The following is a 13,528-nucleotide window of genomic DNA, read 5'->3' as shown; positions in this document are numbered from 1 at the left end:
TGAACCATAGACATGTTTTTTTTATTTCATTCATTCTTTTCCCGCACGTACCCTACATTCTTTGCTACTTCTTGAATGAAAAATATTCGTTAAATTTACAATTTTATTTCAAAGTGCTTGGTCGTAGAAAAAGTATTGTATGCAACGTTGTTTAACCGAGTCAAAAAATACTCGTGGCGTCTTTATTAACAATTTTCGGCTTCGCCTCAAATTGTTACTCACGCCACTCGCCTTTTTTTACCTCTCTTAAACAACGGTTGCATAAAATACTATTATTTTATTTCTTATTTTTTAAGCTAATTACCTACAGGATGTAATGAAATAAAATGCCAACTGTGACAGTATACGTTTAATATGTAACGTGACTATGTACACCTGGCGGCTCGGGAGCACCGCCGTCGCGGCGTAAACTATTCACAAAATATAGCAGCCGATGGCAGAGACGTCACAATCACAACACAACATGGCAGATCTCCGATCGCGATCACAACGCTGAGTATTCCCGGTTCATCAATTCCTTCCCTCTCTTCTCTACACATAAAACGAGATTCCTAACAACAGGTCAGTCTAAAATTAGAATTGGAATAAAATTCGACAAAATACAACATTCAATCTTATAGGTACATATTTATGCGTCCATATGCTTACTTTTAAATACGTATATCTAAGTACATTAGCTACTTACACTAACACTGACACAAGTGAGCGCGCGGGCGCGGCGCGTCAAGGCGCGTCGACGCGCCGCGTCCGGCGCCGGCGCCCACACGCACCGGACACTTTGTAAAAAAGCAAAATAAAAAAATATAAATTAGTTCGACTCATTTGATCACTTTCTTCACATTGGCAACTAGACGTGTGCTCGACTGTCTGACGAAGTTGACGTCGATTTAGTTCGGTTCAGGGTCGGCGTGGGGGCTAGCTGGCGCACTTGGTCTTGCCGTCGAGCAGCTTGCGCCACAGGTCGAACTGCTCGTGGTAGCGCACCATGTGGATGGCGACGCCGCGCTGCACGGCGCACGGGTGCGGCGCCACCTTCTTGTTGTAGAACTCTGGCGCGTGCACGCGGCGCACGCCGAGCCGCGAGGCCAGCACGCCCGTCACGAACACGTCCTCCAGCCGCAGGTAGCGCGCCGCCGGCGCCGCGCGCAGCAGCCGCGGCACCGCGTCCGCCGTCACCAAGTACGCGGGGCCCGTCGCGAAGTCCGGGAACACGCTGCCCGGGTACTGCGCCGGCGGCACGAAATACTTGGAGCGCGGCGCCCGGGCCGGTCGCGAGCGCCGCGCTACTTTGCCCCACACGGTATTCGTGGCGTTCCGTCGGCCGGGCGCTTCCGCGAAGAGCAACAGCTTGTTCACGTTGATGAACATGTCGTCGTCCGTCTTGAGAAGCCGCGGCGCGCGCGGGCAATACGTGTCGACCCATTCGAGCATCGACAGCGTCTTGAGCGTCAGGTTCGAGTAGCTGTCGACGGAGCGGCCCTCGATGATGTCGCCGTAAAGCGCGTCCTCACGGTCCAGGGCCGCCCGGTACTGCGGCGGCGACGCGCCCAGCACGAATCCCAACGCCACGTCGGTGCGCTGCGCTGCGTGCCCCCACGTGAGCCGCACCGCCTCGCGCGCCGCCGCGTGCGACGGGGCGGACGACACCAAGATCACGAGCCGCAGCCGCGCGCCCAGCGCGGGGCACAGCTCGGGGTGCGGCCGCGTGTGCCCCGCTACGTACAGATCGCGGGTCAGCACCGCGCCCGGCGGGAGCGGGCCCTCGGTTTGAGGTTTCTTCTCCTTTTCGGCGGCGGCCTTTTTGCCTTTCACGAGCTCAGTTTTATCGGGCGGAGGTCGAGGCGGCTGCGCTTCGGAAGCCGGCGCTTGCTGCGCAGTAGAGTTGGGGGTCGAGTGTACGGGCACGGCGGTGCGGTTGAGCCGGGCGGGCAGCGCGGCGGGCTGCGGGCGGCGCTGGGGCGCGCCCGGCGGCAGACGCGCCAGCAGCAGCAGCAGCAGCGCGGCCAGCGCCAGCAGCGCGGCGGCGGGCGCGCGCCGCACGCCCAGCGCGCCCAGCACGCCCATGGTGCGCTCAAGGGCCGCGAGTGGGGGCGCGGGGACACCGGCACACCTGAAATAAATAAACACACCGTATGTAACAACTCCGAAATATGTAGGTAAATAATGCACATGAACACTAGTTAGTCGCAATAACTCATTGGCGAAATTTTCAAGGTGAATATTTGAACAGCTGTGCCACCGATCACTGACAATCCAACCTCTAGACTGAGCTTCAGCCAATTCTTTCATTTCATGAAACCGATGCTGCCAAAAATACGGGGGTGCGGGGGGACGAGGTGAGCGAATCCCGTGCCGTGATTGGTCCGTTCAAAGACACGGACCAATCACGGCACGGGATTGACTCGAAGATGGAGTAACGCTACCGTATGCGTGGCAGAGGGGGTAGCGCGACTATGCTATGTCTAGAGGTTGGATTGTCTGTGGCACCGATTGATAATTGTAACAGAAAAAAATTAGGAAACCCTACGAAATAAAATGTGACATTCTCAACCAAAAGGGTACTTATTGACTGTTGTCAATAAGGGCTCATTTACACGGTGCGAGAACTCGCATGCGAGTTTCATTACATTGCGTCATTTGATCGGTCGGCTGAATTGATGTAACCTCAATGGTCCGCAATGTAACTAAAATCGTATAAAGTGTCATTCAATAGAACTTGCTAACTATTTGTGACGTCCCACGGGTAAAGGTACCTTATGGCGGTTGGCGCTTACGCTATTATTAACGCCGCTCCAATATTATTGCGGCGCTATGCGACGTAAGCGCCAGCGGCCATAAGGTACCTTTTACCGTGGAACGTCACATTTATGTAAACAAAAGTTACTAGTAATTTGACATTCAGTGTCAATTTTAGTATGGCGGTTTGTTTACAAAGTTAGCAAGTTCTATTGAATGACACTTTACGAGTTCGCGCGCCGTCTAAATGAGCCCTAAGGCGCTATTTTCATATAGGGAGCTTCAATTTGAAATCGACCTTATCGACAAATGACAATGTGGTACCTTTTGGTTGAAAATGTCACAAATATATCCTCGTAAACTGCTGTCGGAGTACAGCGCGAGTATGGACGGATGACGCACCTCACTTGTACCTGTCGAGGCATACTGCCGTATTTTTTGTTGAAAACATATTCTCATATCATAATAAAATATCTACGTAGAATACCGCTAGCTTTGTTGTAAAGTAATTGTGACTCAGTATGTGGCCTCGAATTAGCAATCTTAAATCTCTTTAGTATTGATCCATACAAAATCAAACTAAGTAGGTAATAAGCAAGAAAATTTCCATCAGGACTCTCACAAGATGCTTCTTGAACAAAGGTGACGAGGACTTTTAGGGGTAAGAAAATAGTGGTTATTTTAGGGGATAAAAATTTGCCGTATTCAGTGCAGAGTCAGAGTGCACTGGATATTGATACGGAGGCACGGCCTCCGGCGGCGGATCGTGTGTCGGCACACTCGACACCGGAGCAGCCGCCCGCGGCCTCCGCGATGCTAATTGCCTAGAGCCCGATGCTACTCGCGGCGCGCGACAACACAACTAAGGACGCATATGAGGGCTGACTGGACAATCGATCTTGCAATCACCTTTATTTACACCTTTTACACACACCTCGATCACGCAATATAAACGCAAACAGTCGTGCATTAAATGTTCTTTAATCGAATTACGTAGTCGGGCCTTGATGTCTGCGCTTAGATTATTTGCGAGTGACTGCCTAATTTATGTAATGAGTCGCAAACGGTTAGCAACATTGATAAGCAACGGGATCTGTTTGCGTAGCGCTTATTTTCGGTAAATAGAAAAGATTGTAGTAAGTACCGGAAACAATGTTGACTTATTTATCTCCATAAATAAACTGTAGTTATAATTCCTCAACTGTAATAACAGCTTACGCAGAATGTTACACGTGGTCGCTGGCGAATTGCGCAAGAGAGATGGCGTGTTGCGCGACTACGACTCTATGAGTTTCTATATGGCCGATATTTATAAAAAGTTAGAATAGCGCCACGAGGGTTCCGTACATCATACATTTTTTTACAATGTTTGAACTTTTTCCTTTCAAGACAAACCTTAAAGTTATATTGGAATTAACTACCAAAATTAGTACCGGCATGCAAAATACATCTACATAATCGTACATGTCATTAATAAGAATAAAACTAGTGGCTCTGTGAGCTGTAGACCTCGCGAGCAGAGCTTAAAACTGAATAAATGTATGGCAAAAATATTAAAATATAGGTATGTACTATACCTATTAGGTATAGTAAGTCCCGTTGTATAATTTAATAATACGAAATTTAAGTATAAAAAAAATACAAAAAGTTATGTAGCAGTATACAATTACTGGGGATGGAACCAGGGACCTCCCGATGCAAACAAAAAAAGCGAACGTTTGCAAAATACGCCATTATAGTTCTTACTAAAGCTCACGAAATTTAGCTACTCATTCTCAAGTAAAAACTAAATATCTAAATACCGCCAAAACCAGCGATACAAATTTTCTGAATTTTTGGCCATTTAATCTATAGACATATCTCAAAAAGAAAAAACTCTTATGATACCGATACGACTATTTGTTTAGGCGGGAGCTATCACAACTCCGCCATTTTGAAAAATTTCAAAAAACCGGATCGACAAATTTTTTTTATTTAGTCATAGAATTCGGTCACAAAATTTCACGAAAATCGGTTAATAATTGCGACCTGTAGAGGAGAACATCCGGACATGCAAAAGCAAAATGCCCGAGTCAAAACGTAGACCTTCGCTACGCTTCGGTCAATTACTGTGACATAAGGACAGACAGACGGGCTATACGGAACACACGTACTTATACAAAAATCTTATAGAAATGTGCGAGTTTACAGTATGTTACCTACCTAGTACCACGACAGAACGCACAGTCTTAGTGGCGAAAGTTTCGCGAGATCAAGGGTTTGCCTATTAACTATCTTATCAATGACATGTCCCCGAGCTAAACGCTGGTACTAAGAACTGATTTTTACATAAGCCTTAGTAAATGACTCTGTACAATGTATAAGTGGCTTTAGGTGTGCAGGTAGGCAGTAGTAATACTAATACCACCGTTGCAATCGCGCAGCAGTTTCCCTACCTCGCCTCGTAGAGGCCAAAGGCAATAGACCACGCATAGACAATTTGCACTATGATAAAAGAGTCAATTAATGTAGCATGTTAAAGGGACGTCGCAACTCGAGCTCAATGGCGAGACGTTACAATGGTTGCGTAAGGTTGAATGCGCATACCGCGGCACCTCAGCACTGGGTTGGGCAACGCGTGCTGACGCTGCATGACGGGCCGCGGAAGAAGGCAGATGGTAACTCACCGGTTTAGCAACCATAGTACTCATAAACGAATAAGTATTCATCCGTCGGGGCAGCAGAAAGCGCGTGATACAGGCTCATAATAAACTCGTAACAACCACCAATATGTACTCGTTCGTACCTTATCAGAATTTATAATTGAATCGCCTTGCTGAACATCCCGCCAAGCTAGAATAAACAAATCTCTTACCTACTCAATTGCGTGTCAGATGTCTATTAATCTGCTATTAATACACTAAGTAAATAATGGAGTGGATCTGACCTCTGCCTAAATACCTTTAATATGCGGGTGATAATTATAATAAGTATGCAATTGATAAATCAAATACCAAAGCCCCGTGAGCCCGCTGCTGCCGCCGCGCCATCTTGCATACCTATATAGTCATCCGATGTTTCGTCAAAATGTTGCAAAAACTATTTAACATTTTGAGTATTTCCTAAATATGTAAAATCGGTGCTTTTTATGTATGTTAAACTAACTATTTATTGTATTATAAAACACAAATTTATGGCACAGGATAAGATTTTATCATATCAAAATGAATATGGCGAAAAACAGTAATTTATGCATATTTTACATTGCCTTATCATATTTTCACTGTAAATTTGATAATGGGTCGGTGACGTGTCCCCGAAGGCTGTTATCGACAAAGGACTCCATGCCCACGCACGTGACGAATGTCAATCACTTTCGAGTTTCGATGGTGCCTCGGAGTTTCGTAATTTTATTTTTCCTGTATTTTTCACCTTGGCAGCTTAAATAAGGGTACTTTACTCGCTACGATGACGACTCTATTATACCTACTCGTAGTGTCTTTCACTTACACTCGCAGCAAAAACTAACTTTGCTCTTTTAGTGCATAAATATCTGGGAGACCGAGCTTTGCACGGAAAACTTATAAAAACTCAAAAATGCGCGTTTCCCAGAGATAAGACCTAGCTAGATCGATTTATCGTCCCCGAAAACCCCCATATAGCATCATCGAAATCGTTAGAGCCGTTTCCGAGATCCCCGAAATATAAAATATATAAATAAATATACATATAAATAAATAAACAAGAATTGCTCGTTTAAAGGTATAAGATTCTGACTGTATAAAGGAGCCCGTGATTACCAGTCCGCCGGACGATATCGGCCACATAAAGTTGACAGCTCCGAACAACTGACAGGCCGATACCATCCGGCGGACTGGTAATCAGTGGGCCCCTTAAGGTTTACTCGGGCCATTCACAATCGTTTAAAGATCCGTATTTTGTGTGTGAAAGTTTGCAAGAATGTTAAGGGCTTCCAGATATTCATTCACAAATGCGGAGGGCGAGAGTGTTGGATTCACAAATGCATTTGACAGTTGTAGGTTGTAGGGAATCACGAATGTGCGAATCACTATGCGAAGCTACGAAGTTTGGGTTCTTTGATGGGCGTCAACAAACTGAACATCACTGGGAAATCCACGAACTTCATAAAACATACTCATATGTTAATGACGGGCATTTAAGATGAAAGAGATGTAGACGTGATAAGGTTATCGCTAGATTGCGTGGTATTTTCTATTCGTATATGGTCGCCTAGTTTGTACTTGCTGATTGTACTTGCACCTTAATGATTGTACTTGCTGAGAAACCGCGCAGAATACATAATACAATAATCAATTAAGCGGCAATTTAGTTAAGTACAGTCATTAAGTATTGTAGTAGATTTTGTATTACTTTAGATAGTTATGTTAAGTTATGAGTAATCGCGTGTTTATTGTCAATTGAAAATGGAAGGCGGCGTCCCGTTACCTACGTTGACCATCGTGGTTTATACTTTATACAATAATAGCTGTACAAATATATAATCACACTCAAACTAGTATTGGAGGTAATTATGTACATACATAGCTGAGGTCGCGATCACGCCGTGACCTGACACGCGCCGCACCAAAGATCCAGAAGGCAGTGACTAGAAGTTTTATAGTCAAGTCTAGATTACACTTTAGATAAGTAGAATCTAAAAAGAGAACACAAATAGTTTCGTGAGCGTTATATGACTTCGATTCGATCATTTGCGCCGTTTACTTGTTTGCCGCCATCGTGGCTTATAAAAGAAAAAAACTTTATTCCAATCAATCATCAATTATATTATAGTCTCCTGTGCGAAGTTTCCGCTTCAAACCCAGCGCCTTCACCTTTATCTCGGTCGTGTATAACACATTTAAATGATTGGGCATCGTCACGCAGGTTTAATCATCACTTCATTAATTCACGGAATCATCCTATAAGGCGAGGTTTTTAATGATTGTTATTTGCCTTTAGAGGTCAGAGTAGAAGGACAAGGATGAGAAATCCCGTTTATGATTCAAAAGCAGTAAAATTTACTGAGACTAATAAAATTATGAAGTCCTAGAGAACGAAGAGTAGGGTTCCTGTTCTTGTACTCACACTTAAACCGAGCATATCGCTGTCGAAAGTGCCGCCGCCGTGACCGATTGATCTACACTACACCGCGTTCGATGTGTTACGTGATCTATCATAACGAGCCTATAATGCTAATGAAACTACTTACTTATTTCATTGAGACTCTGAGAAGAGGAAGACTAAAAACAAGACTTTCCTGTGTTAGGCATAGTTAGGTTAGGACAAACTGCAGATGGAGGTGTACAGTCGCCATCAGATATATCGGAGCGTCCAAGGTGCTCACAAATATCTGAACACGCCTCTATTGTCAAGGCGTTAGAGTGCGTGCTTAGATTTTGTGAACACCTACCTTGGCCGCTCCGATATATCTGATGGCGACTGTACCTAATGTAACACTGGCCGACTGATGTAAGTATTATATGTAAGTACAATTATTACTTACGTATTAGAATTTAAAATATTTATTCTTCTGAAATTATTTAAACTACAGTTACGTCGTCCTAACTGTAGTTTAAATAATTTCAGATCAAGTAAAAATTTTAAGCGTATGGATATGATTTACTTATTTCTTGAGAAAATTGTCATTTTTTCAGAACTTTTTTCTCATCGAAATTAACTCGTATCCAGTGCCGAAAACCCGACTATCGGGTATTTTATGATTTCGTTCCCAGGCCGGACGTCTTTATAGTCGGGAATTCGGGATCGTGGTACTACACTACTACAGCTTTATATGTATGACGAAATATGTGTTTGTGGCCTGTCTTGTTTGGCTGGGTGGCAATGAATGTGTTACCCGAACGATTGTATTTATGAAAGTACATATAATAATAACATAAAAATAAAAATAGACTTTATTACAGAAGTTTTGTAACTTTAAAACTATATCTACTTAAAAATATACTTTATTTCTCTTTACTATTTTCTAGTTCGTCATAGTCATCGACAACGTCAGCTGAGTATGAAAGTATAGTAAAGATTATTATACATCATAGGTACATAAAACGTAACTATCGTATTGGATTGGATTAAGGTGAAGACATCTATGCATATATGAACTGTACGAACATTTGATTCGTTTGAGCGATTTGCTGAAGTTCTAGTCTATACGTAGTTGTAACCATAGATTAGTATATGTTATTTGGTTGTAATATAAGGACGTGGAAACCCATAGGTACCCCACCCCGTTTACCCTACATTGCCTGTCAACTGTAATAAAACACAAAGCGCAGAAGGGTCATTAGTAACCATACGATAAGCCAATTTATTACTTTTTTTTTAAAGGGCACCTCATCGGCTGAGCCGCGATAAAAATAGGTAGGTATTGTGATAATACTGATAATTCTAGCTGCACTGGTGAGGATAAACGCGTGGCGCTGCAATTGTTCTAGATTTCTAGAATAAACATATCTTTAGATATGCCAAATCCAAATAAACCACAGGCTACATTATGTACTTTTGTTTTGGCTGGTTCCATGACAATAGTGTAACAAAATACTTATGATAATTTGGCCACTAAAAATATATACCTATGAAAGGAGGATGGAGAGATTTGTATGGACACTGGCCCTACAACCATTGTCTTTGCTGATCTGCGAAAAAATAAACCTAATCGCCGCATCATCCTACACTACGATAATGCCAGCCCTCGCATAGCTTAGAGAATAAAAGACTACCTGGATCATCTGGATGGCGAAAAAGTCGAATTATTGGACCATCCGCATCCTCCATACAGCCCCGACTTAAAGTTCCAACTATTTTTTTTTCATTCCCGAAAACCAAGGACAAGTTGCGTGGTCAACGTTTTCAGACGCCGCGCCGGAAGAAGAAATCGACGCTTACAAAATGGCCATTTGTCGACCCCCACTGCAGACTTCAATAACTGCTTTAAAAACTAGTTTGAATGAATGGAAAAGTGCATTAAATAAGAAGGAGAATAGGTACATTGAAAAACAATGAACTTTTATTAATTATTTTAAATTCCTAACATTTTCAGGGCAGCCCTCGTACTACTCCTGAGAATATGTAGGTATATGTAGAACAAGTATTCATATAACTTTGTACAGTCGCCATCAGATATATCGGAGCGGTCGAGGAGGTCAAAATATCTGAACACGCACTCTAACGCCTTGACAATAAAGGCGTGTTCAGATATTTGTGAGCGCCTTGGCTGCTCCGATGTATTTGATGGCGTCTCTACAAGGTTCTAAAGATCTATGAATACCTTTTCTACATATTTCTATGGGATATCTTAAATATATATGTAACTCTAAACCTACTATGGCATGTCATTATAATATTGCCTGAAATACGTTTCTAGTAAGCCAACTGTGTTATATTATACCTATTGACTGCACAGGTGTTTAACTGTGTACCTACTGACCGGCATGAATTAAAAATAGGTAACTGATGATGTAGGAAGTTAGCTATTTATCAACAGCTAGTTATTTTCAAAACAAGGCTTTTAATGACATAATATATGGATAAATATCATAAACTGAATGCCTACGTTACACTTATGTCTCATCTATACTTTACTACAAAGGACCTGGGTTCAAATTCTAGTATAGGCATTTATTTGTGTGTTTATTACGAATGTTTGTACCTGAGTGAAGAGTCGTGGATGTTTGTACCCGAGTGAAGAGCCGTGGATGTTTGTATACCCAAGTGAAGAGTCGTGGATGTTTGTATACCCGAGTGAAGAGTCGTGGATGTTTGTACCTGAGTGAAGAGTCGTGGATGTTTGTACCCGAGTGAAGAGTCGTGGATGTTTGTACCTGAGTGAAGTGTCGTGGATGTTTGTACCCGAGTGAAGAGTCGTGGATGTTTGTATTTGAGTGAAGAGGTGTGGATGTTTTCCATGTCAATGTAATATATATTCTTGTCTAAGGGGTGTAACGAAAAAAAAACGGTAATCTTCAAATGAAAAATTGATGCAATTGATAAGGATTTTAGGATTACTAGAATATAAAGCTACTTTTAATTTAAATAATTATCAGTTTTTATTATTATTCTATTTTCTGTAGGAGTTTTAGGCAGCTTTTTCCTAGCGCATTCAGCGACAGCTACTTACGGACCCGTTTTTCATATTTGCCTGCACCATCCCAACACATGCTGGATATGTCAAAGTTTTTTGGCTGTTTTATCCTTCTCTTTTAATACACTCTCGATTTAAACCCATTAATAGTCGAAAGAACGGCACTACAGGACGTATATGGTGGTCTTACTTTGCTCATCGTCTATGTGACTAAAATGTGACTTTTTGTACGAAGGAAATTGTATGCTTTTTGACTTGGCCTAGAAATTAATAACGCAAATTTTCGGTTACTTTAGCTATCCTAACTTTTAAACGAATCTAAATACTATGTATTTTGTTTATAGTTCGTTTCACTTTAGCCGAATATTTACCCCAATTTTTCACGATAAATATGACGGGCATGCGGGGGCGGGCGCAAATTCTATTAACAATATTTCTGATGGGTGGGTCACTTGTTCCTAGAGGTCTGCCGCTTCGAGACCTCTGTTCAAGAGACAAATTACTAAATTAGTAGTTGGTTATTATGAAATGCACGAATCTACGAGGTTATTTTAAGTGTATCGAAAGCAAGCATGGAGTATGTTGAAAATTTTCTTGCCATTTGGAAAAGACCAAATTTCAGTGATCTCTTCTATTCAGTGGTGTAACGTCTCATGGCGTAAAACTAGAATTATTTGCACTAAAATATATAATTTAATAATAGGACGGATAATTTAAATGCGTTAAGAAAGCCGTTATCATCATGTTTAGAAATAAAATTACAACTGTTTGAAATTTACAGTTTTTTTTCGGCACAGGCTTTAGTACCGCAACACAAGCCTTATTGAGTTTACTGTGGGACTAGGTTGCTTTGTGTAAATTGTCCTATAATATTGATTAATTTATTTATTAATAAGGATTATTATGAGTTGAGCCATATTTTGTGGGAAGAGAGAATATTATTTTGTTCCCTAGTCAGGGATTTTTTATAGCATTCAGTACAGGGATCAGATACCGGTATTTTTTGTGTGGGAACGAAAACGGTATTTTTTCGTTCTTCGCTAATTATTTCATTTCTAATTGAGCAATCTAATAATATGAAGTTGTTACCTAAAAACACAACTGAGTCCTACATTTCGAGTATAAAATGATTCGAAAATTATGGTTCTTTCCAAGTTTTTTGTAAAAAACCCGTTCCGATCCCTGATTCAGTATAAACATTTTATATACCTAATTTCTCATATAATACCTACACTACCCAATACTCATATTTAATACACTCTTCCTGTCTATTGAATACGATTTGCTTCTTATTACTTAAAAACAAATATAAGATGATGGATTTTAGATTTAACATGTGAACCTGTGTATTGGTCCATTGCCTCATAGCTTCCCAACAAATTTACTGTTTGGTTTTTTAAAAACTGATTTAGTGTTTTGATTATGGTTTATGAAAATTAAATGAGCAATTTCAACATTATAAAGAAAGTAATGTTTTTCTGAAATATCGATAACTCTTTTACATGTGTTGATAACCAATCAGGAGCCCAGAACTATTATTATTATACTAGTGTCTCTATTCAGGGACCATCAATTTTTTTTATGATGTATTCAATCCATAAACACCATTTCTTACATTCATTTACTTCATTTGATACATTACTGCCCCAATCATGGGCCCAAGAGACGTGTAAACCACTATACCGCATCAAAACTGCAATGATCCAACCTCCATTTTACTCTTTGCTAAATAAATAATTAAATACAGCTAAACTACCATTGTTGAGTCATACGTAATAAATAAACCATGAGATTACCAATAAAGGAAGATTATAAATAAAATGTTGAACTGTTTTGTGTCAGCCACTGATCTGCATGATAATAAGTAGTAACAATGCATCCAGACAGTGGCAAGACAGCCTTAAGAAACCAAATAGTGTAACTGCTTGTACAATACACAGACAACTCAATAAATATAATAACATAACAAAACCACAATGGGGCAGGCACAAGCAACAACTGTGCAAGTCGTGTTGTGACACAATGACAGGTGCAATTCCCACTGTGCCACTGGATGGAGTGTTATTGAAAACAAAACTGCTTATTCTAATACAATAAGTATAACACCACTTTAAGCCATCAGCGTTTCTCTGAGTTTTATGAACTAATTACACAGCCAACAGGGTAATTTATTACTTGACAGACCAATTCTGCACGAATCTTAATATGACAATATTAATATACTCGTAATTTTCTAAGAATACCTGTTAGGGCACTTTCGAGGGAACGTCAATAAAAGGTGTTTAGTGCACTTACCATGCGAGTGCTGAGGCTTAGTTGGTACCGGAAGAGGAAGTTAAGGCTTATGGGGTTGACACATGATAGGGCCGCTGCTCCTCTCACTCACTACACGAAACTCGGGCTCCGCGGGCGCCCTGACCGTGCACTCTACTCCGCCACTCACCCATCGAATGAATTGACGTGACGTGACAGTTGACTTGACAAACCACAGATAATATAAATATAGCATAGTTGCGTTTCGTATCTGCATTTAATATTAATAATATTTTATACTATAGTTTGTTAAATGACTGTCTCATTTCAAACATAGAGATAATCATACTATACTGGGTCAACCAAATCTTGTCAGTAAATAGGAACAAAATAAACTATACTCTTCCTTTTCATTTAGGTGCTAGTACTAGTGTTAGACAAAGA

General features: G+C 41.3%; 1 protein-coding gene across 1 annotated transcript; it reads right to left on the bottom strand.

The window, feature by feature from the left end:
* Positions 1–334: 334 nt before the first annotated feature.
* LOC134659096 (beta-1,3-galactosyltransferase 5-like) lies at positions 335–13,309 on the bottom strand. The gene is made up of 2 exons (XM_063514706.1): positions 13,127–13,309; positions 335–2,110 (listed from the first exon to the last, which is right to left on the bottom strand). The coding sequence occupies exon 2, from the start codon at positions 2,062–2,064 to the stop codon at positions 916–918; it is 1,149 nt and encodes a 382-aa protein (XP_063370776.1). The 5' UTR covers positions 2,065–2,110; positions 13,127–13,309; the 3' UTR covers positions 335–915.
* Between the last annotated feature and the right edge of the window lie 219 nt (positions 13,310–13,528).

Source organism: Cydia amplana, chromosome 2 (assembly GCF_948474715.1).
Source record: "Cydia amplana chromosome 2, ilCydAmpl1.1, whole genome shotgun sequence".
Taxonomy (NCBI): domain Eukaryota; kingdom Metazoa; phylum Arthropoda; class Insecta; order Lepidoptera; family Tortricidae; genus Cydia; species Cydia amplana.
Note: the sequence above shows the minus strand (reverse complement) of the source record. Positions and strands in the feature narration are given on the sequence as shown.

Coding starts and splice junctions, on each gene's coding strand:
- LOC134659096 (XM_063514706.1), bottom strand. CDS start 2,064: ATGGGCGTGCTGGGCGCGCTGGGCGTGCGGCGCGCGCCCGCCGCCGCG.